The 24534-nt window shown below is 48.6% G+C and overlaps 2 protein-coding genes across 4 annotated transcripts in view; both read right to left on the bottom strand.

Annotated features, from left to right (window-relative positions):
- IFT52 (intraflagellar transport 52) overlaps positions 1 to 8166 on the bottom strand; it is a 32861-nt gene extending 24695 nt beyond the window's left edge. For 2 of the 3 annotated variants that reach the window (XM_060124863.1, XM_060124862.1), the window contains exons 1-3: positions 8017 to 8166; positions 5171 to 5295; positions 4399 to 4486 (exon numbers count right to left, since the gene is read on the bottom strand). In XM_060124863.1, coding sequence (XP_059980846.1) covers positions 4399 to 4486; positions 5171 to 5295; positions 8017 to 8037 — 234 coding nt within the window. In that variant the 5' untranslated portion in view covers positions 8038 to 8166. Of the gene's footprint in view, positions 1 to 4398; positions 4487 to 5170; positions 5296 to 8016 lie in introns of those variants that run through there. The other variant, XM_060124864.1, reaches the window with a different exon arrangement.
- A 1517-nt stretch (positions 8167 to 9683) lies between these two features.
- L3MBTL1 (L3MBTL histone methyl-lysine binding protein 1) overlaps positions 9684 to 24534 on the bottom strand; it is a 61652-nt gene continuing 46801 nt past the window's right edge. The window contains exons 20-32 of the mRNA XM_060123044.1: positions 24219 to 24278; positions 23421 to 23470; positions 22857 to 22914; positions 22567 to 22650; positions 21539 to 21670; positions 20347 to 20459; positions 20018 to 20054; positions 18895 to 18981; positions 16392 to 16487; positions 15535 to 15690; positions 13634 to 13723; positions 11831 to 12036; positions 9684 to 10041 (exon numbers count right to left, since the gene is read on the bottom strand). Of these exons, the coding sequence (XP_059979027.1) occupies positions 11872 to 12036; positions 13634 to 13723; positions 15535 to 15690; positions 16392 to 16487; positions 18895 to 18981; positions 20018 to 20054; positions 20347 to 20459; positions 21539 to 21670; positions 22567 to 22650; positions 22857 to 22914; positions 23421 to 23470; positions 24219 to 24278 (1128 nt within the window). The 3' untranslated portion in view covers positions 9684 to 10041; positions 11831 to 11871. The remainder of the gene's footprint in view (positions 10042 to 11830; positions 12037 to 13633; positions 13724 to 15534; positions 15691 to 16391; positions 16488 to 18894; positions 18982 to 20017; positions 20055 to 20346; positions 20460 to 21538; positions 21671 to 22566; positions 22651 to 22856; positions 22915 to 23420; positions 23471 to 24218; positions 24279 to 24534) is intronic.

The raw sequence follows: 24534 nt of genomic DNA on the forward strand, positions 1-24534 counted from the left end.
CCTTGAAGACTTTTATCCAAACTACTATGAATAAGACCTTAACTAGGGACTTCCCTGGTGGCAGAGTGGTTAAGAATCCGCCTGCCAATGCAGGGGACACGGGTTCGAGCCCTGGTCCGAGAAGATCCCACATGCCATGGAGCAACTAAGCCCATGCGCCACAACTACTGAGCCCACACGCCACAACTACTGAAGCCCGTGTGCCCTAGAGCCCGTGCTCTGCAACAAGAGAAGCCACCGCAATGAGAAGCCTGTGCACCGCAATGAAGAGCAGCCCCCGCCTGCTGCAACTAGAGAAAGCTTGCACGCAGCAACGAAGACCCAACACAGCCAAAAAAAAAAAAAAAAAGACCTTAACTAGATGAAAAAGAAACAACTTCAAATCTATAAAGGCACTTAAATGTAAATCTATATTAAGATAATATAAAATTTACTCTCTGTGTAGGATTTCCACACTTGTCTTTAGTATAAAGTTCCAAAATACTCAAACTGAAATGACATTTTCCAAGTTGACTATCTGGACAGCAAACTAAAAGTGGAAAACTATTAGCTAAAGGAAGCTCACAGGTCTCCACCAATCAGCAGCATCCCTGGTCCTTACCTACTAGATGCTAGTTGTACCTACCCTCTCCGGACAATCAAAAATGTCTCCAGATGTTGCCAAATGTCCCCTGGGGTTGGGGGACGGGGTGTGGAGTGAGCAAAGCCATCCCTGTTTGAAAACTATTGATAGAGATCATACTTTTCCTCACTGCCAGCCAAGGATATCAGGATAAAGGCATTTCATACCATCTCTCAGGGACAAATTCTGTTCAAGTCACTGACTGATCAAACCGCATAAGAAAGGCATGCTGTCTACCTATCTCTTGGAAAGCTCTCTTGCTTTCACAAAGCTGGGGAGAGAAGAAAATCTAGGGCTGATTTTGTTGACCTAGCCTAAGAACACCTGGGGTGGGCGGTCTAGACCAACAGTCTCTCAACTTTCTTCAAGCACCCCATCAGGAAAAAATTTGAATGTGCGCTCCAATATGTATAGAAAGTATGTATATTTATATCATTACAAAATACTCTCCCCAGGGAATTCCCTGGCAGTCCAGTGGTTAGGACTCTGCGCTTTCACTGCCGAGGGCCCGGGTTTAATCCCTGGTTGGGGAACTAAGATCTTGCAAGCCGCGCGGCGTGGCCAAAAACAAAACAAAAACTCCCCAAAAGGACATTTTTAAGGATGATAAAGATATGAATAATTTCCTTCTGGCACCCCAGTGGTTCATCACACGCATCCCACTTGGGAAACCACTGTCCCAAAGCAGCTCTGCTACAGCACGGCCCTCTTCCTCTTGCACACAACCTGGATTTGCTTCTCTCCCCCAAACCCCTAAATACAGAAAATACAGTGCAACAGTTAACATCGCCAAGATGGCTTGCTCCCAAATGAGACAAAACTTCACTGATTCTGGACTCCACACAACAGGCTGTCCCATTCACGGTGATTCTGTATACTCAGATTTACATTTAGCCTTTGTTTCAAAATGGCAAATGTAAAGAAGTGTTCTAACTGCATGTAAGTTCAAGGATTAACATACTAAAACATACATATTCTTCTAGAGTATATATGCCCATACATTTACAATTTGAAATTCGTATTTTTTTAATAAATCATCTCCCTTTAATATAGTTAGAGCATCAACTTTTTTTTTAAATGGTGATGAGTTATATTATCTATGCTTTTCAATTCAGTATGATAAAGGGGCATTTGTAATAAGGTGGCCCTTGATCTGACGGGGTTGGGAAGCATGGCGTGGGCTGCTGGAGATAACTGAATACCACCACTAAGCGAGTGTGATGAGCCAGTGGAGGTGAGGTGGGAAACAGGGGAAGACTCTGAATTCAGCCTCGCCTCTAGCTTGATTCTTGCATCTAATGTCAGACATATGATGTCTGTTCTGTCACAGAAGTTTCTGGAGGACAACATCAAAGAGGGATCACATAGCCCTTGAGGTGTGAACTGAACCTTTACGAGTCCTCAGGGACCAGCAACGATGACCAGGAAAGCGGTGATCTCTGCCCTGGATGAAGACCTCTGCTGACCACTACAATCAGCCCAGTGGAAGCATAAAAACACAAGAGGATGTTGGTTCTTAGGCAGAAGCTAAACGCTTTTCTCCCTTTCCTTCCCGCCTCACTCCAACTCTAAAGAGAAAACATGGTGCCAGGGGCTGGTCTGGTCTGGTGAGAGAACATTAGGCTAAAGTTCCAAAGAACAAAATCTGCCGCTCAAGGGACCCTTGTCTTTTGGAAGCCACGGCTGCCCATCCCTGAAAGCCTGAAAAAAGGTTTGGCCTGGCGCTCATCTCCTCTTGGAGGAAGGCCCAGGCAGGGGCCTCTGGCCCTCTCTCTGGATGCGCCGGCTTTCCTGAGGCTGCTTGCTCCTTGGCCCAGACGGGGACACCTCTCTTTCCTCCCTAGCTGGAGAAGGGAGGTGGAAGAAAAACTATCAGAGTGTGGGACCAAAGCCCAACAGCATTCCTTTGCAGGCCACTGCCCGCTGTGTGTACTTTCCGAGGGGTCTCATGGGGTAGGAGTGGCTGGTCACCTCCACATTCCCGGTGATAATCCCTGCTCCTCCTCTCAATTAACCTGATTAAATAGTTATGTCTCCCTCCATGCCCCTCCCAGATGAGAGGGTGGCCTTGCAGTCAGGTTGAGAAAAAAAAGGACAACAGGGGCTTCCCTGGTGGCACAGTGGTTGAGAATCTGCCTGCTAATGCAGGGGACACGGGTTCGAGCCCTGGTCTGGGAAGATCCGGCATGCCGCGGAGCAACTAGGCCCGTGAGCCGCAACTACTGAGCCTGGGCGTCTGGAGCCTGTGCTCTGCAACAAGAGAAGCCGCGATAGTGAGGGGCCTGCGGACCGCGATGAAGAGTGGCCCCCGCTTGCCACAACTAGAGAAAGCCCTCGCACAGAAACGAAGACCCAACGCAGCAAAAATAAATAAATTAATTAATAAACTCCTACCCCCAATATCTAAAAAAAAAGGACAACAGGAATGCTCCCCTGTGGACCCCTCCCCATGGCCTCACCCAAAGTAAGAGAAGGAGACCTTGGACACCTAAGTCTAAGGACCACACCAGCCCCGCCCTGCCTCTACTCCCTCCCTCCTCCTCACAACCCTCCCTGAACGCCAAGCACTTCCAAGTCTCTGTGAGAAAGACTCTTGCTATGTTCTGGGTTTTTTGCTTTTTTAACTGTGGTAAAATATACATAATATACAATCTACCCTCTTAACTACTTTTAAGTGTACAGTTCAGTAAAGTTCAGTACATTCACAATGTTGTACAAACAATCTACAGAACTCTTCACCTTGCAAAACAAAACCTTCATACCCATTACAAAATAACTCCGTCTCCCTCCTCCCTCTAGGTCCTGGCAACCACCACTTTAACTTTCTATGAATTTGATTAATCTAGGTACACCATATGAATGGTACCATACAGCGTTTGCCCTTTTGTAACTGGCTTATTTCACTTAGCATAATGTCCTCAAGATTCATGCATGTCGCGGCAAGTACCGGAACTGCCTTCTTTCTTAAGACTGAGTAATAATTCATTGATGTATTGATCCCATTTTATTTATCATCTGTTGGTGGACACCTGCATTGCTTCTACCTTTTGGCTACTGTGAATAATGCTGTGATGAACATGGGTGTACAAACACCTCTTTGAGACGCTGCTTTCCATTCTTTTGAATATATATATCCAGAAGTGGGATTGCTGGATCATATAATTCTATTATTAATTTTTTCAGGAACCGCCATACTGTTTTCCATAGTGGCTGCACCATTTTACCTTTCCACCAATAGTGCACAAGGGTTCCCATTTCTCCACATCTTTGCCAATACTTGTTATTTATTTATTATTATTTTTGCGGTACATGGGCCTCTCACTGTTGTGGCCTCTTCTGTTGCGGAGCCGCTCCGCAGCATGTGGGATCTTCCCGGACCGGGGCACAAACCCGTGTCCCCTGCATCGGCAGGCGGACTCTCAGCCACTGCGCCATCAGGGAAGCCCAACACTTGTTATTTTTGTTTGGGTTTTACACTTAACGATTCTTTGTCCATGAAACAGAATAAAAAACAGCTTAATTTTAAATGGAATTTTCCTATTTTTAAAGCAAAAACATGGCAAAGAAGTATGGTTAATATTGAGTCAGCCTGCACTATGTGTCTGGCACTTATCATGCATTAACTCAGTTAATCATCACAACAACTCTATGATGAAGAAAGAGATGAAGTGACCACCTTAAGGCAGTCAAGTGGTGAAGAGGGATTTAAGCCCGGGATTTCAGAGCCCATGCTCCTAACTATCTCACTACATTTCTTCTTTATGGATATTTCTTACCTCAGCTGCAGTAAATTTTTCCCTTGGCCCTGCTGTAATCCACAGCTTCACCCCAGTTAGCTTCTCAGATGTAATTTCATCTTTTAAGCTAGAAATATGATTTTAAAAGCAAGTGTTAGATCCATTATTTAAACCAATTTATGAGCTATTTTAGCGTCTAGACTGTATGGAATCAGAGGCTACAGAGGCACAGAAATGAAGGGATTTAGAGGTACCTGGTCCAGCCTCTCTCCCAAAGTGAGAATCCCCTCTAATAGGTCTGCCCCAGTCATCAGCCTGTGCTCAAGCACTACCTATAAGCCAAGGTGTCCAAATTAAACCACACTAGAGCATAAAGAGGTCCTCCAACTACTAATCAATCAGCTCTACCATTAGCTTGTATGATTACACATCCTTTACCCATTAAGAAAAACCACACACACACACACACATACACACACACACACACACACACACAGATATTTTCATTTTTCCTTTCCCTAAAGTACTGACCCAAGTTAAAATATGGGGAAAGCCTCTAACCTCTTAAAAACTTGCATATGTATAACTGGAATAATTACTTGATTTGTGATTTGGGGGGACCACTTAGTAATATGCTAATTGCCAAGTTTTGAAAGATACGTTTTAATAATCATTTATTTTTTTCTGAACGACCTTTAAATGGAATTCCTCCCACCTAAACAATCTATTTTACATAAGAAAATAAAGACTTTTCAGTGTTATAAGCAGGCTGTTATTATCACTTAGAAGGGAAAACAATTCACTCGGTCACCTCTGAATCTTCCAATTACTCCGAAGTCTTTTCTGCATGGATTTATAGCCATTGCTGGTGGTAAATACTTCCTTTTTGTATGCATTGAAAAGAATGGTGCTCCGAAGCTCTTTCTCCATGGTCACCTTATGGAAAAAAGACGGGATCAGAGAAAAGGGAAACAATAAACAATATTCCAAAAGAAAGACCCTAAAAGGAACCAATAGTCTATTTCTTATAATTCATTAAGAAAAGGTGGGCTTCCCTGGTGGCGCAGTGGTTAAGAATCCGCCTGCCAACGCAGGGAACACGGGTTCAAGCCCTGGTCTGGGAAGATCCCACATGCCGCGGAGCAACTAAGCCTGTGCACCACAACTACTGAGCCTGTGCTCTAGAGCCTGCGAGCCACAACTACTGAAGCCCATGCACCTAGAGCCCGTGCTCCACAACAAGAGAAGCCACCGCAATGAGAAACCGGCGCACCGCAATGAAGAGTAGCCCCTACTTGCCGCAACTAGAGGAAGCCCGCGCGCAGCAATGAAGACCCAACGGAGCCAAAAATTAAACAAATTAATTAATTAAATAAATCTATTTTAAAAAAAGGTACACAGCTGCAACTTAGCTACAATTTCCCTACAATTCAAAGGCTGAAATCATGGCTGCAGAAACCCAAGGCAAACCCTGGGCTTCCCATCAGCCCACTTCCATGGCCCTGCCCTGCCATCACACTACAGTGTGGGGAACCATATTTCCAACCTGATTCCTCACGGCTAACTATTGTTAAGTGTGGGGTATAGTTTTCTAAATTCTCTTTATACATATGGTAACTTATAGTTTTATTTACTAAATAGGACCATATGCACTATTCTGCAACACACTTTTTTCACCTAACCTGTATCTTTCACATCTTTCCATGTCACTATATATGGATCTACCACTTTCTTTTTAACTGCTGCACAGCATTCCATTTTGTGGATGTACTGAAATTTATGTAACCACTCATATACTGATTGACATGTTTTTTCCCCAAAATTTTTGCTAGTAAAAGAATACTACAAACATCATCTTTGAACATGATGTTTTTGTGCACTTTGCATATCTATAGAATAAATTCCTACCTGTTGAATAGCTAAGTAAATTATTTCCAAATTGCCCTCCAAAATATTGTACTAATTTTTACTTCCACTAACGCTAATATATTTGTTTCCACACAATCTTATTTTTAATTTTTTTAATCTTTGCTAATAAGACAGGCAAAAAAAAATCCTTATTATTTTAATTTGCACTTTGAAATTAGTAAGATGGCCATCTTTCACTGTTTATATTGGCCACTTGTATTTCTTCTGATTTTCTTGTTCATATACTCTGCTATTGGGTTTAAAATTTTTCTAATTGATCATTAAATAAAGACTTCCATAAGTTTATTTGTCTTTAGACTTAGCTGCTGGTAGTTTTTTTGGTTTAGTTTGCTTGAATTTTGCAGGCCACACAGAAAGTTTAAAATTTTATAGAGTCGAAAGCATTAATCTTTTCCTTTCTGGCTTCTGGATTGCATGACATATTTAGAAGGGTTTTTATTTATTTATTTATTTATTTTTGGCTGCGTTGGGCCTTCGTTGCTGCACCTGGGCTTCCTCTAGCTGTGGCAAGTGGGGGCTACTCTTCGTTGCAGTGCGCTGGCTTCTCTTGTTGCAGAGCACGGGCTCTAGGTGCGTGGGCTTCAGTAGTTGCAGCACATGAGCTCAGTAGTTGTGGCGCACGGGCTTAGTTGCTCCATGGTATGTGGGATCTTCCCGGACCAGGGCTTGAACCTGTGTCCCCTGCATTGGCAGGCAGGTTCTTAACCACTGAGCCACCAGGGAAGCCCTTTAGAAGAGTTTTTACCATGCTAAGACTATAAATACATCCAACAATGCTTTCTCCTAGTACTTTTATGATGTCAAAATTTTTAAGACTTAAATTTTAGTCCATTTGGACTTTGTTTTGGTGCTTTAATTTTGTTATTGTTTTAATTACTAGCAAGCTGCCTGACACCAATCCATCCCTTCTATGCTAATTTAAAATACCACCTTGCCTACATAATAAATCCCTAAAAACTGAAATCATGAATTCTATATATTCTATCTGCCTGTAAGTTCCTGCCCAATTCCATACTATTTTAATTACTACAGGTTTATAATATGTATGTTATAATACTTGGTGGTGCTGATACGAGCTAATCTCTCTTATTACTCTTAAGTTTTAGAATTTTTCTCGTTAGTCCCACATATTTATTTTTTAGGCTGAACTTTCAAATCATTTTGTCACTTAAAAAAAAAATCCCCCCATGATCCCACCACAGCTATCTTTTCATGTTCCATTCCATCCATGCCTATGCTTATTTTCACAGTGTGTACATACAACATTGTATTCTGCCTTCTGATTAGATTAGTGGTTGTGTGGTTATGCCATAATAAACTCAATCTTCATGAGCATCTTTTCAATTTTTTGCCATCGTAGATCCTACTGAAATGTACATATTTCTGCTTCTGCCATTAATTATTTTTGCCGTAGGACAGATTCCTAAGAGCAGGATTCCTAGAAAAAGGGGATGGAACTAGGATGTCACATTATGGTTTCTTGTCCAATGCTCTTTCATACTGAGCAGGATGACTAAACATCTCCCAGCCGAAGGCGAGTTAGATTCGAGCCCAGTCTGAGGTCCGGGATCTGGGCCTATATCTGCGCCCCCCCCACACACTTTTACTTTACCCTAGCGGACCTCGATTTTCTCTAAGACGGGCCCAGCGGCCTCGAGGACAGTCCGGCGAGGCCCTCGCCAATTCCCAACACCTCGGCCGGCCCACCACGGTCGGAGTCCGTCTTACCTGAGGCCCAGTGACCACCATCTTCACCTGACACCGCCCACCATCCCGCGGCCAGGTATCCAAGGCCGCTTAGCAACTGCGGAGGCGAAGCTGCGCGCTGGAAGGGCGTGGACCCGAGCGTGGAACTACCTCCGGAGCGACGTGATGACGACAGGACGGAAGAGGCCGATTTACCTAGCTAGCGAGGAGGGAGAAGTATGGGTGGGGGCAGGGGGCGGGACTAATGTGGGACTGTACCATTATTTTAGATGAGGGGTAAATCCAAATAGAATGTGGATTAACTTTAGACCAAAGATAAACTCATTTCATTTTCTCCTTTAATACCCAGTCTCATTAAAGCCTGATAAAAATGATAGGCACAAGGGCCCAAACTTCGTCCCACCCTGAGAAAGGAGACTAGTGGAGGCTTCCGACGGAGAGTGCGGAAGGCCCAGCCTTGACCCCAAGGGCGCAGGCGCAGAGCGGTGGCCCGATTCGGGGCGGGGCTTTGCGGCTGAGGCTGCGGCTGCGGTTGTGGGTCGCTTTCGCCCTTTTTAAAACGCGGGACACGAGGCACTGCGCGCGTTATAAGAGGGTTTCAGCGCCCTGGGAGGCCGGGGAGGCCCTCCAGGAGGAGGGTGGGCAGGTGTAGTGGTGAGGATGGGAATATGAGATAATTCTTTCTGTTTGATTAGTCCCGCATCTCTGAGCGCAACAGTGCCACGCCCAGGTGAACCAGCCTCTGGGCATCCCCTGGCGGCGAGTTAGACCTGACCAGATTCTACCAAAAAATAAAAATATAAACTGTTTTAAGGGAGCTGTGAGAGGCCGAAGCTGGGCAGACAGGGGTCCCCGTTGAGCAGAAAAGTGAGAGAAGAATGGTTCATTAAGGCAAGGGTTGGGGAAGGGCATTTGGGCAGAAGGAACTGCTTATGCGGAAGAGCCATCGCCAAGTACGGTTTGCCCTGCTGTCGCCGTGAAAATGAGAAACCAGACGCCGATAACCACAAACAGGCAACCCTTCTCCCCAGGGGAGGGCTCAGTGCCTGTCCTGAGGGAGCGTGGACGTGTGTGCAATGCAGCTGTCTCGCTGGCTCAAACCGATGTGAGCAGAGACTTTAGAATTTTTGTTACAGTCTTCAGCGGGTACAGAGTAGTCGGAGTTTTAGGGTCTTAAAACACACACACACACACACACACACACACACACACACTACTCCTGTTGCTTTTTCACAACTACTGTGACTGCAAAGTTAAAAAGTGAAGAAGAGAGTGATTGTGATTTCTCTTCCTGAGGATGCTGTCTTTTGGTACCAAATTGGGTGAATACAGTTTGCAGTCAGGCTCTGCCAGAAGACCAAAAAAGTAGCTGCCCAGAGCACTTCTTCCGCTATTGGAGGTTGTAGACAGAGCAAGGGCCTTAGAATCAGCTGAACCAAGTTCAGTTCCTGGCTGTGCCTTGGACCATCTGGGTGACCTTGGGCAAGTTGCTTACTATCTCTGAGTGAAAGTTTCTTACCTGTAAAGTCAGGTTAATAATTTCTAAACGCTGGCTTATTGTGAGGATTGTAGATAATGCACATGCAGCTCAGAATGTGCTCAATAAACCGAGGTGTGAACATATCTGTCTGATATTGAACAGATCAATTCAAGATTCATAATTTATCATTTTTATTTTCTATCCTGGTGAAAATTTTGTGATTTTACAGTCTTAGAGCAGATAGAACCGTTACGTGTTTCACAACCCATAGAAGGTTGTATACTTTGACAATACTATCACGTTTCTGACAACTACGCTCTGTTGCTTTTTGCTTTGGGAAGTTGGGGGGATTTTGGCTTCGCCCTCATCACAGTTCACACTTTTCTATTAGCAGATGCTATTAAGATGGAAATCATAGTGTTTCGCTCAGAATTCACAGCACATATCAAAGGATAATAGTAGCTCTTCTTGACTCAGCTTTGATCCCCAGTAGGTCAGTGTCAGTGTCATTGGTGTGTTTTCCATGGTCTTCCAGCTTCATCCCCCATAATTCCTGGGGCAGGGGGCTGGATAAACAAAAATGTAAGGCAAAGAGTGGGACTGAGTTAAGAGGAAAAGGCAGTAAAATCACCAGCACACACTGATGTTAAGAAAGTTCTTCTCTTGTTCACAAATCAGAAAGCTAATGAGACCACCATGAAGTAGGAGATGAACCACAAGCTTGTGAAAAAGACTTTTGTGGCACTGAAATAAGGCAGCACGATCCATCAGATAAGTGCAGGGTGTCCTGGACTCATGGGGTGTTATATGCTCACATTCCGTCCAATCAGTATTGCTTTTAGAAATGGCTAATCCCCAGGACTGTACCAGCCCCAGCCTGGGCTCCCTATGGCCCTAGACCTGCCAAACATACAGAGGTGTGTGAGGTAGAGCATAGCATGAACTTGGCAGCCAGGCTCAGACGATGAGCATCCAGTTGAATGCCTCCTCTTCAAGACCCCGTTTCCCATAACCCGGCTTGGCTCTCCTTAGAGATTTTGAAAGTCATTCTGCTTGGATCTAACAGAGTGAGAGGCAGACCAGCACAAAGGTGACCTGTGAGAGCCCCAGAGTCAGCTTATATGGCTCCAAGTCCCAGCTCTGGCCCTTGTTAGCTATGTGACCTCCAGGCAAGGTACAACTTCTCTCTGTTTCTTCATTGGTAAAAAGGGGATAGTTGCTCCCTTGGGGTTGTTTTGATGAAAACTGAGACTTGAAAAAGTCTAGCACAGAAACTGGTTCAACACAGGCACATGTTCTCAAGCTGACTTTGACCAGTTAAGCAAAGAAGGAGTGGTTAACAGGATCAGCATCTCTCAAAATCATTGGGAAAACTAGAGAATAAGACTCGAGGATTCCCAGGAATGACAGGAATGATGCTGCAGCACTGATCTGATGAGGAAACTGATGCTGCCAATAAGTACCAATTGCTATATCGCTGCCACTTCTACACCAGGAGCTCCGTTTTGTGGGTGTCGTTACCGCAGCTACCACATGAAAGAGAGCTCCCAGTTCCTTCCTTGAGTCAAAAATCTGGCACAGGTGCATCCTGAGGCCACATGCCTGGCCCGAGCCGCAGGGTGGGCTGGGAAAGTTAGTATCTAGTATTTTCAGCTACTGTAAGTGGAGGTAGTTATTGCCTCTCATTATGGCTCATAAAACAGGAGATTCCCTGAATATAGCAAGAGGTTCAGATGCCAGGCAGACAAACCTAACAAATGTGCAATCCACCCACCCAAAGAAAGACATCATCGACAGAGAAAAATAAGAGGGTGTTGGGTGATACCCTATAGGCTTGTTACATCTCCGTCATTTTACACATTGAGATCAAACTCCAAACACCAAGAGACCCTCTGGTAAAGAGGTGCTGGTTGCCTACCCAACATTTCCCCCTTCTCTCTTAGTGTTGGACCCCTGTGTTATTGTGGGGAGTAATGTGCCCAGTTAATCAGACATATCCCAACCTCCATTACAGGTAGGGTGGACGGCTACTGAGATGCAAGCAGAAGTCATTGGGTGGGGCTTCTAGGGAAGCTCTATAAAGGTGCCCTTTTGCCGTTTCCTCCTTTTTCCCTGCCCAGGACACAGAAGCAGTGGTTAGAGCTCCAGCACCATCTTATGATAATATAATAATCCTAATAGTAGAAGCCACTTGCCAAGGACGGCAGAGCAGAAATACAGAAAGCCTCTGATAACCTGTCATACCAGCCCTGGACCACCTAACATCACCCTTCTTTTATTGGCTGGGAAAAAAAGTCTTATTTAAGCCATCGTTACCCTGGGTCACTGTGACTAGCAGCTGAAGGTAATTCTTACAGATACAAGCTGGCTTCAGTGGTTTCACAGGTGCTTCTCTTCTAGCAATCTAAGACGGCATCATCCTCTGGTGCATAGGAAAATCCCAGGAAGGCACTTGAGGCCCCAGAACTGCTGGCCATAGTGTCGGGAGTGCAGCCAATGGACTTTGACACAGCTTCTTGGGTGAACTCTGGGTCAAAGTGTTTCAAGTCAGCAGGTCCTGCCTGTGAATATAAGCCAATGATAAGAAGGGAACACTGGAGTCAGAGCTGTCAAAGGAGCCCACAGCCATGAGAGAGATGTTAATGCTCCCCTCTGAGTGCCCCAGGGGCATCCTTACTTAATTGTCACTTATTTATGCATTTATATTGGTCATTGTACTCCATGAGGTCCAATAACAATCTATCAATTCCTCCATCCCCTACCCCAGCACCCTACCTGCTCCACACCAACCCTCCAGACGCTGCTGGTAGGAAGTAGATTGTGACATAAATGCAGTATGAATCAAGGACATAAAAACTGTGCACAACAGGGCTTCCCTGGTGGTGCAGTGGTTGAGAGTCCGCCTGCCGATGCAGGGGACACAGGTTCATGCCCCGGTCCAGGAAGATCCCACATGCTGTGGAGCGGCTGGGCCCGTGAGCCATGGCGGCTGAGCCTGCGTGTCCGGAGCCTCTCACAACAGTGAGAGTGGCCCGCGTACCGCGCAAAAAAAAAAAAAAAAAATGTTCACAACAGATACAGTACAGAGAACAAACTAGTGGTTCCCAGAGGGGAGAGGGGTGGGAGGAAGGGCAAAATAGGTGAAGGGGATTAAGAGGTACAAACTACTAGGTATAAAATAAGTTACAAGGATATAATGGACAGAACAGGGAATATAGTAATACTTTATAATAATTTCGTATGGAGTATAATGTATAAAAATATCAAATTACTATGTTGTACACCTGAAACTAATGTAATACTGTAAGTCAACTATATCTCAATAATAAATAAATAAGTAAAAATACATTCACATTCTTTGACTTGGTAATTCCCCAATTGGAATCCATCTTAAGGAAATAATCACCACTGTGGGCATAGATATGCACTTAAAGCTATTCATCAGTCCATTATGATAAAGAAAAAATGGTAATAACCTAAAGTTCACCATTAGGAATGTGGTAGAATAAGTTATGTTGCCAACATAGGGCTGAAATATTACACAGCCACTTAAAATCATACTTATAATGTCTTATATGACTTAGGGAAATAATGACATAGTTTTTAGCAAAAAGAAAGAGGGGAGAGATGATATTTATATATATGAAGTGTGACCTATGTAAAAAACATAGAAAAGACTTGAAGGAAACATGCCAGTGGTGCTTTCTCTTGGGTAGTGAGATAATAAGCTTTTTCTCCTTGATGCTTTAAACGTCTGTTTTACACACTTTCTAGAAAGAATACATGCCATTGTTATTATAAGGAGAAAAGCTAAACAGAGAGAGAAAATCTTTACAGGGCTTGGCTCTGTCTGGGGGTGCTCCGTGACACAGCGCTTTAAAAACTGTAAAGAGCTCTGCGATGAGGGTTATTGGTGCTAAAAGTAAAGAAGTGCAGCCTGGCTCCTCACACAGAGCTGAGCTGGCGGTCAGGACTTCTGGGCTCTAGACCCAATTCTGCCTCTAACTTATGGGGTGGCCTTGTACAGATCACTGAGCCTCTTGGACCCTTGGTTCTCCCATCTGTAGAAAGACAGCGGGCTCAGATACCCTCCCCAGATACCCTCCAAGCTTCCATCAGCCCTGGGAATCCAGAATCTAGAATGTGAAGACCTCTTACCACATTAGGGTTGAAGGGTGGAGTCAGCCTCTTGTGGTACAAGTCGTCCCAGTTTATGGGGCTGAAGAATACATGGTTCTTTATCTCAAGCTGCAGGAAGAAGGTGCTGATCAGAAGTAGCCCTTTCCATTGGCGTTCCCACCCCACCTCACATGCCTCGGAGCTCCAACTCTATTGGCAACTGGTTGTCAAGCCCTAAACTCTTTACCAGGAAGGTAACTTGCCGTTCTGGCTGGTTTCCTGGGACAAAGGAGTGTCTGCAGTTAGACTTCTCCCCTTTGCCATTATCTCGAACTCCAGCCTTCTCCTCGTAGCAGTTGTTTATTCCACAGCTATTTAGTGAGCACCTACTCTGTACCATACTAGGCTGTAGAGGTATGTCAGTGAACAAGACAGCAGGACCTGCTCTTGGGGGCCCCAAGGGATCTTGGGGACCCCCTGTCCCCCATTCTGCTTCAGTGCATCCTGACTCTTCCAGAATTCTAACCAGAGAAATAGAGCAAATCGACTCACTATGGAAGATTTGGGAAATAAAGCCCCAAGAAAAGCTGCAGGTTCCCAAATATCCGGAATTTAGGATTCAGCCCTGGGAGTGATTCACCACTTCTTTCCTAATCCAAACCAGTGCTGTCACGAACGTCCACCTGTTCCAGCAGGACCCTCTCTCTACCTGTGTTTCTCAAAGAATGATTCTCTGGCTCCATATCAAACCCCCCCGGGGGGTTGCTACAAAGCCAGATCAAAACTATTTCCAGACGAACACCCAAGAAACTGGTAACACTCATTGCCCCCAGATTTAAAAAACTCAGTGGCTGGAGGGACTTTTTCTGAATATCCTTTGGGTTTTGATCTATGGGAATGTATACCTTATTTTAAAAATCATACATATTTTTTAAGATGCAAATTTCCTCTGGGAAGGAGGGGACCTGTCTTCATGAAAGCCCTGTTCTTTAAGCTGTCCAGGGATGGGTAGGCAAATGCCCTAAATGTTGTTACACTTCACAATATCTGGCATATAGGGCAGTTTGTAAAAGAACTACGTGCTAGACACTGGCCTAGGTGTTTGTATATATTATTTAATCTTCATAAGAGCTATGAGCTGGGTGCTGTTATTACAGATGGGGAAACAGGCGCACAGAGAGAGGTTAGCCATGTGCCCAGGGTCCTGCACCTAGTAATTGGTAGAGGAGGGATCTGAACCCACGTAGTCTGTCTCACAATCCATGCATCTCAACTTCTACGCTAGAAGAGCAAGCTTCTAGGGAGCATGGACAGTTGGGACAAATTATGAACCATAAGATACAAAAAGGCCAAAAACCAACTGTCACTTCTGAGGTGCTGGGAGCAAAAGCAGGATACCGGGCATGAGCCCTGCACACACCACCACCAAGGGGGTGGGCAGACAACCTAAGCCACCCCTCCTGCCCAACCCACAGATCTGCCCCTACTCTCACCCCATTTAAGGAATGAGTCCACCCTCCTCAGAGAGCAAGCAAGGGCACCTGTTACTTTTCTTTTGCCCCCTCGTGCTGTATAGCACAAGCCCCAGTAAAGCCCTGCCTGAATTCCTGTCTGGCCTCTCATCGTATTGTCACACTCTGTAATAATTTGTGTTCGTTTGTCTGCCTTCCCCTCATAAACTTAATAAGGGCAGAGACTCAGTCTAACGAATCCCTAGCATTTAGCTCAATGCCTGGCACATAGGAGGTGCTCCATAAATACTGGTTGAATAAAAGCGTTAGAATGAAGGAAATAAGTAGGCAGCTGTGAATCTCCAAATGCGTGAATTAGCAGTGCCTGGGTTTAGAAAATAGCTGGATGCATGTCACTGCTTCTGGGTTGCCTCTGCAGGAAGCTGAGAGCCCCACGAGGGGCCAGTGCTCCGCTAGCAGGTCACTTACAAAGTCTGTTTGGGAGCCCAGCCGCTGCCTCTGGTCCTTGTGAAGCAGGGCTTGCAGGAGGTCGCAGGCGGCCACTGTCCGGCCCCCAGGGATCCGTAGCGGCTGGTTCAGAATGTTCTCATACATCTGGGACAAATCTTGGCTGTAGAAGGGCGGCTGGTGAGAGAGAAGAGAGAGAGAGAGAGAGAGAGAGAGAGAGAGACGGGAGGACCATCCATGCTAAAGTGGGCACAGTTCTCAGGGACACTTGGAGCAGAGTGGGCAGCTGGAAGGATTCAGCCAGACCTGTGTCTCTGCGATGGCTCACATGGCAGATTGAAGAGAGACAGAGACCTAAGGGCATCCAGCCCAGTGCACAGGCTGTTGGGAAGGCCGAGAAGTCTCTCCCCACCAGTGTGAGGCTTGTGGATCCCCCAGGTGCCTCCTCTATCCCATGTCTCTTAATCCAGCTTGTGCAACGACTTTGTACTTTGCAAAGTTAACAGTTTCCTGTCATCATTTCATCCCAGCCTCACAACCATCCTTTGAGACAGGTTGTAATTTTTCAGATGAGAAGAGCAGGCAGCCTAGGATTGGGTCCAGGGGCTGGTTCCACAACCTGCCAGCACTGTGACCTTTCTGGGTCTCAGTTTCCTTGTCACGAGGCACCACAGCAGTAACATGTGAGACAGTATACTGTAAAGTGCGGAACTGACTTTATTGAAAAAATATATCTAATCCTTGTATTCACTTTGGCATCACCTTTTTTCAGCTTGGAGAGGAGTGATGGCTCATTCATTTCCTCAAGGAGCCTGAGGAGGCCACACAAGGGACAGATCCACCCCCATCTCTTCCAGAGTCCGCTCTACCCCACTCACCAGGCCGTGCAGCATCTCGTAGAGAACGGCCCCCAAGGACCACCAATCCACTGCCCGATCATAAGGCTCTTTACGAAGCACTTCTGGAGCCAGGTACTGTTGAGGGGAAATACATGTATCTGAAAGACACTCAGCCTCCGTCTCCCCATTTGTAAGCAAGGCACTTGGAGGAAAAGCTCAACAGGGGTTGATCCTGCTGTGATATTTACTTGTCTGTGCCTATGTTTATTCAGCATCCATTTGTCAAACACCTGATTTGCGTGGGGCTCTTTGCCAGTGTGCTAGGGACATAGAGGAGATCAGGCAGGACTGCCCTGTACAGTTGTATGTGTTGTGCATCACACAAAAGTACCAACCAAAGGGGTAAAAGGGGCTGCAAGCCTGGCTATGATCAACTTACCAAGCCATAACCCTAGTATAGGGGTGCATCTGACAACTGACATATATTTATTTTTAAATTTTATTTATTTATTTTTGGCCATGTTAGGTCTTTGTTGCTGCTCAGGCTTTCTCTAGCTGCAGTAAGTGGGGGCTACTCTTTGCTGTGGTGCACGGGCTTCTCATTGCGGTGGCTTCTCCTGTTGTGGAACACGGACTCTAGGTGCACGGGCTTCAGTAGTTGTGGCACGTGGGCTTAGTTGTTACGTGGCGTGTGGGATCTTCCCAGAACAGGGCTCGAATCCATGTCCCCTGCATTGGCAGGTGGATTCTTAACCACTGTGCCACCAGGGAAGTCCCAACTGACATATATTTAAAGGGGAAACTTTTTCTAATTAGTCTGCCCAAAGTGGGTGCCTTTATCGAATTTGCTCAAAAGCATCCAATCAGTGTCTTGGGACTAGGAAAGCCCTGGGAATACTCCCGGGGCAGTGGGAAGACTAACGGATAAAGTGTAAGTCAGTGTGGCACATACTTGCTCTGGAAATCTTAGTAACAGATGAATGGAAAGGAATCAGGAAAGAGGAGGTGGCACTTGTGTTCCTCCTGACAGCTGAATGCGTGCCTTGCGCAAGGAGAGAACCTGAGGCAGAGCTGTGCTTCCTGCCAAACCCGAGGGCTTAGTGGCCTCTTAGCCTGGTGTCTCTGCCACTGAGGAAAGGGGTCTCAGCAACAGACAAAGCCACTTCGAGAGACTGTGCGTGCGGAGAGGGGCAGGGAATTACGCAGACCTGAGCCCTACTGGGTGTGTGGTCACAAGCAGGTCATTGAACCTCCTAGAACCTTGGTTTCCTCATCCACATAATGGGACTGCAGAATCCCTCTCTAGGGGCTGTGTTAAGGACACATGCTAACATATGTGTTACCCCTTGAACAATGGGAGCAACTGTGGTTACTCCTGTCTGTGCTCCCAGCACCATGGCAGTGGCTGAGTCATGGAAGAGACTCGTCAGGGCCACATGTCTCCGACACAATCCAAGGTGCCGTATCCCCTCCTCGCCTCAGCAGTGTCCAAGGAAGGGACAGCTGGGCTTTTAGGCTTTGGGAGGCCAGTTCTGTCTGAGGACACCCTGCCATACCCAAACGCAGACAATAGCTCCTGCTTAGAGAGGCCGTCTGTCCATCAGCTCCCCTAAAACCAAATTGAGGAGACAGCTGAAATCTGAGACCCAGATTCTCAAGCACATGGAGAAAAACAAAAGCTAAGTTCCTGTCCCATGCCAGTTCGGGAGGACTTGCCAGCCCTGCAGCCTCAGTCCCCCACCCCCAATCCAGACATCTGTCCAAGCAGCTGGGAAACCCTTTGGACCCAAGGTCCAAGGAGTTTAAGGAAAGGTTTTTAACCCCAAAGCTGCAGGGAGGCCTTGGCAGGACAGAGATGTATGTGAATTACTGCTGAAACTCGCAAATTTTAACCCTCCAGGATCTTGGTGGCTGGAAGAAGGAGGTAGACCAGTGTCTTTACCCTTGCAAACCTTGATCTTAACTGTCAGGCCAGGGCCTCCTGTGGCACATGGACTTCACCCTGTAGGGCAGTGCTGTCCAATACAGTAGCCACTAGCCACGCATGACTGCCGAACATTTGAAATGTGGCTGATCTGAGCTGAGAGGGACCATAAGTATAAAAGGCATACCAGATCAAAGACTTAGTTAGGAAAAAAAAGAATAAAGTATTTCAACAATTTTATGTGGATTGTATGTTGACATGATACTACTTTGCCTGTGTTGGGTTAAATAAAATATATTACTAAAATTGATTTCTCCTCTTTCTTTTTTCTTTTTAAATGTGCTTGCTGGAAATTTTTAAATTGCATATATGCTTTGCATTTCTGTTTCTATTTCTATCGGACAGCACTACTGCAGAGTTTCACCAGCCGGGTCCCAGCAGCCCCTAGAGCTGGTGCCCCCATGACACGGAGGAGGGAACCAAGGCTGAGTGTACAGCCGGCTCGGGGAAGTGCTTGGGTGGAAGAAGTGAGTCCCTCTGATATAAGCTGGTGGCCGTAATCAGGAGCTGTGGCCTCATCCACTCCCAGCCTTGCGCCTCCCAGGAGGTTTAGCTTACCTCTGGGGTGCCACAAAACGTGGATGTGGTCTCCTCAGGCTCTACACCTTCCTTGCAGAGGCCAAAATCCGTCAGCACCACGTGTCCCTATAGAGGAGGGAGGGCAGGGGTGGGAGGGTGGTCTGAGCCAAAGGTATACCCAGGTCTATCCCCAAAGCCCAGATGCCACATCTGGGGCAGCGGCTGTGGGGTCTGATGTCCCCGGCGAAGGCACGAGCTGGCGGCTCCACTCAGAGACTCAGTGCTTCTAACCTGGATGCTAAGAGCAGCACAGGGGCCAGGTGGGGAGATGGCATTGCACTGTCTACCCCCAGCTCATCACAAACTCAGATCGACAACCTACAACAGCAGCAGTTCCAGAATGTTCTCGCTGGAGGGGCCTAGTGGCAGTAGCCCCCTTAACAGAGGGCTGGGGACCCAGAAAGCATGCCTTGTGGCAGCTGAGCGAGAGGGTGGTTGGTGGAGCAGTGAGTGGATGCTGCGGGGCTCTGTCCAGACCCCCCTTTAGGAGCTGTCCCGCCCATCCCCCCATGCTGGGCCATTGCCCTCATCCAAAGTCATGCCCCCACTCAAGGGACAATCCCCATCCAATGACTGGTCAGTGTGGGGGCACAGATGCCCAGCCTCCTTGCCTCAGTCTGGAACAGTTCAAAGAGTCATCCCAGCTCAGGCCCACCCACCCCTGTACGATCAGCTGAGGACGCCTCACTTGCAACCACAAGGCAGGCGAGCTGCTTCCTCTGCCCAGTCCTGCCTCCTCAGCCCCTTAAACGTGGATCTCTTGAGAGTGTCCCCCAGGCAGCTTCTGCACCCAGTGGCCCATCTCAGAGTCTATTTCCAGGGAACACAGTCTATGCCACGGAAGGACTACAAAATCCTCGAGCCTCCACATGACTCCACCCCTGCCCCCCACCTCATATACACGTACACGCACATGGATACGTAGCCACGTGTACACATAACGCATATGCGTGTACATATATGTGTGTATACGGGCATAGGCACACATGCACACACATACTTGAATGCGTCCCTAGCCACATGCACGCATGCACAATGCGTGCACACACACTCATGGGCACACAGCACACACGCGCGCACGCACACACACATACCCACCAACCTGGCCGTCCAAAAGAATGTTCTCTGGTTTCAGGTCCCTGCAGAAAACGAGAGAAAAGGGCGCTGTGATGTCACAGCTGCTTAGTGACATGAGCTGGGGACCGGGGTCCTGCAAGAGGAATCTTCATGGAGATGCAGAGATGCACAGGGAGAGCCCGAGGAGGATGGGCACTCAATCCCAGGAAGGAGGAGGCCCCCACTCGCTGGCGGGCCCTCCTCCTCAGACAGAGGACCAGGTTCGCCAGGATTTCAGGGTCTGGGGGTCCATACGACGCCTGGCTGTTGGGACAGAAGGGCCAGGCCTAGCTCTGAGCCACAGGCAGGCCTCACCTGTAAATGATGTTGAGAGAGTGCAGGTAGCCAATGGCGCTGGCCACCTCGGCGGCGTAAAACCGGGCCCGGGGCTCCAGGAACCGGTGCTCCCGCTGCAGGTGGAAGAAGAGCTGGAGGGGGAGGAGACAGGTGAGCGGGTTCCTGGGGGGCTCCAGCTCCTCGAGAGTGGGGTGGGGGGCAGCTGGCCAAGTGACCCACTCTCTAAGCTGCAATGTCCTCATACAAGGAAGGGCATGCCGGTCCCTGCCCCACAGAGCGGGCAAAGTGTCGGCAGGAAAGATGAATTAGCAGGGGTGGACCACCTACTGAGTTTCAGGCTCCAGCCAGACCCTCTCACGTCTCTAATCTCCTTTAATCTTCCTGACTACCTTCCAGGTATCAAGTAGGAGGCCAGTTTCACAGAAAAGGAAACTGGAAGAGTCAGAGCTGTCAGGTGACTTGCCCAAGGTCACGTACTGTAATCGGCAGAGCTGTGATGTGAACCCGGGTGCGTCAAAGATGTACTTTTCCTCCAACCCAGTGATAAAATGATTATGATGGTCAGACTGAGCCTAGGTTAGATCTGCTCCCGGGCCAGTTGCTTTGGTCTATTTGGCTGGCAAAGAAAGCCCTTTATCTACACCGGGGAATTTAGGGATGCAGGACAAAAACTTCCCTCTTGGCACCAGGCTAAGGAGCATGAGGTCACACAGGTTAAATCTGGGGTCACTGAGAAGGGCCATCTTGTCATCTTGATCAGAGAGGCAGAAGAGGGAGCCCAGCTTATCCCAGCTGTGCTTCTGGGGCACCAGGTGGCCTCAGATCATTCCCACAGGGACTGGTCACTCCCATGCAGTGTTCTTTGGTGTAAGATGGAGGCATTAGAAATACTGACCACAGAGCTCCTCTAACATTGACCTTTCCCAGGTCCACTGAAGGGATTGTGGGCAGCTCTGCTTGGAAGTCAAGTCATGATGATGGCTGGGAGTTCGATAGACCTGCCTTCAAATCCTGGCTCTGCTGGGTACAGGCTGAGTGGCCTTGAGCAAGTGAGTTACCTGCCCAAGCCTCGGTTTTTTTCAGCTGCAGAATGGGTCTGTTGTAAGGATGAGGGGAGATTGTTCCAGAACCTGGGGCACCATAAGCATGTGGGATGGAAAACTCCTGCTGAGGGCCGGGCAGGGAAGGCGCCAGGTGGACCTATACCCACCTCTCCCCCGTTGACATAGTCCAGCACAAAGTAGAGCTTCTCCGGCGTCTGGAAGGAGTAGCGCAGGCCCACGAGGAAGGGGTGGCACACGTTCTTCAGGAGCACGCTGCGCTCCGCCATGATGTGGCTCTGCTGCAGAGTCACACAGATGGGCTGTGTCACCGCCTACACGGCCACCTCACCCAGGACCTTCTCGTGCCCCTGCTCAAACACCCACCGTGACTCCTCACTGCCCTCAGAGCCAAGCCCAGGCTCCTTGCTTAGTATCCAGGACTCTGCGGTCTACCTCATCCCTGACCCGTCCACGTGGGTGCACCTCCAGCCCTGGATGAAATGCCCCGACCCCCTCCCCGGGACAGTAAGCAAAGCTATGTTAATGCCGCATAAATGAGTCCCAAGGACAATCCTGCAGAGGGAGAAGCTGAGCGTTATCCACATTCAGCCTTGGTTGCTGTCCCCCTGCCTGGATGCCGTTTTCAGACCATCAAAATCCTAGCTTCAAGGCCAGCTGCAAGGCCACCTCCTTCAGCTTTCTGAAGGACACCTTCCCTTCGACGTCCTTGTTAACATTAATTCCCTCTCCTGAGTCCTCCAACTTGACATCCAGTCTCTCTCAGGGCCCGCTCTGTCCTTCTCATGGAGTTGGTGTTAAGAGACTCAAGTCAGCCAAAGTATCTAGAACTCCCCGTTGGCTGTAGCTTGAAGCGCCTTTGGAGAGCCGGAAGTGTGACCCCCACGTTGCACAGATGGGGAGGCCGGCACCTGACAGAGCAGAGGACTGGTCCACCATGGAGCCCTGAATCTTTAGGGGAAAGCAGAGAGCCGGGCCGGGTCACCTGCAGGCCCTTGGGGTAAGGCGGTTAGCCTGCCTTCCTGGAGAAGGGTCAGCATCCCAGGCACCACCTGGCCCCCCTGCTGGGCCACCTCTGCGCCCAGAGTTGGGACGCATCTTTGGAAGCCACCTGAGGCTGGGGGCGGTGGGCCGTCAAGAAGCAGGAGAGGAGATGCCTGGGCCCAAGCCCTGGTACCTCTTTCTTCTTTAAGATGGACTTTTTCTGTAGCACCTTCACTGCGTAGAACATCCCGTCGGACTTGTGCTTGGCCAGTAGGACCTGAGCAGAAAGACAAATGCAGAAACCGTGGTGACTACTCCTCCAGGCTTCGTATTTCTCGATGGCAGTGCAGGCCTCCAGCCCCTGCCCTGCGCCCATGATTCTGCAGGTTGTAAGCTCCCTCTCTGCATGTGCAGGTAACAGCAGGGGGCAGAAGAGGCCAGAGAAGGGGAGACCCAGGCCTTCCATGCTCACGGGTCACTCACCTTCCCGTAGTTTCCTTTGCCGATGACTTTGAGGAAGTCGAAGTCGGTGGGCCGGGCACTGGGGGACGAGGGAGGAACACAGGTCAGCATTTGCAAGCTTGGGAAACTTGATGCTTTAGTTCAAATCAGAGCTTCTTTTTAACTTTGAAGCTGGAGAAGGCAGGGAGCTTTCTAAGAACGCCACGTTCTCCCAGCCAGGAGGGTCTTATAAGGCTGGCCCCTGCCCCTGGGGATCTCACAATCGTGTAAAAACAGACAAGGCCGGGAGAAAACCAGACGCAACAGCGTAGAAGGCAAAGGAATCTGACCTCCGAAGACTGAGAAGGGCCTGGAGGGTGGGGAGCTGCTAGTAATGCAGACTTTGGGGGGATACTTCAGCCACAGGGCTCAGCATGGGCAGAGGCTGAGGAATTAGTGGGAGATGAAGCTAGGCGCCGGTCCGAGGCCCAGATGGCAGAGGATCTTGACGCCGGACCAGAGAATTGGATTATATTCCCAAGGGGAGGGGGGAGCCAGTTATGAGGGGAGCCAGGGAGGAAAGTTATATGAGAGATGAGAACTCACTTTGGGTTGGCCGAAGGCCCCAGGTTGATATTCCCATTGGCCCTTGAGGGCTAGAGACATTTAAAGAAAGAAGTGATTAAAATCAGAGGGTCCCTAGTCCTTGGCTCCCTCTCTTTCCCCTGGTCCAAGTCCTGCTCCTTTTCCAGTATCTCTATTAGGCTTCTTCCCTCCCTCCCTCCCTCCCTCGTCCCTCCCTCCCCCCTCGTCCCTCCCTCCCTCCCTCCTTCCTTCTTCCTCCCTCCTTCCTCCCTCCTTCCTCCCTCCGTCCTCCCTCTTTCCTCCCTCCCTCCCTCCTCCCTCCCTCCCCCTCCCCCTCCCTCCCTCCTCCCTCCCTCCCCCTCCCCCTCCCTCCCTCCCCCTCCCCCCTCCTTCCCTCCCTCCCTCCCTCCCTCCCTTCCTTCCTTCTTTCGGTCCACCTGCCAACCCACCCACCATCTCACCTGCTTCACACAACAGCCTTGGGAGGCTGCTGGCCGTTGTACCAAATGTGAGCGTGAGGAAACTGAAGCCCAGAGAAGAGCCATCCAAGGACTTCCAGGATGCCCCACTGGCATGAGAACGCAGGTGTCCTCAGGGCCAATCCCGATTTCCCACCCCATTTACTTCTTGAAGCCCTTGTCCAAGTCCCTTCTCTCTTTACCCTGCAAACGGCCCAGTTCTGTGGGCTCACAGTGACCCCTGCGGGCACCCCCAGTCCTGGGACCGCCCACGCGGCTGACTGGGACTTCCAGGGCTTTCCTCAGCCTTGGGAGGAAGTGAGCCCCCTGGTGGTGGATGGGGGAACCAAGACCCACTCACCTGCAGACTGGGGGTCCCAGCAGGGCTAGAGTCCATCTTGTAACAGTGATCAGGTGGGCTCTGGGGACACAAGGAGAAGCAGGATGAGAGAGCTGATGTTGGGGAATTAGTGTCACCTGTCTGGGGCCTTAGGCACCACTGCCCTCTCCACCCTTCCCCAACCCAGACACCTGCCCGAGGTCAGCAACCCCTGCGTGGGACAAGAAATGATATCCCCTGGACCCAGCCTCTCCCATCAAACATCTCAGGAGGGAGAGAGAGGATGGTCAGCAGTGGCCCCTCCTAGGCTGGGTCCTTTCAAGGGTTGAGGACGGCC

This window comes from Lagenorhynchus albirostris, chromosome 15 (assembly GCF_949774975.1).
Source record: "Lagenorhynchus albirostris chromosome 15, mLagAlb1.1, whole genome shotgun sequence".
Classification (NCBI taxonomy): Eukaryota; Metazoa; Chordata; class Mammalia; order Artiodactyla; family Delphinidae; genus Lagenorhynchus; species Lagenorhynchus albirostris.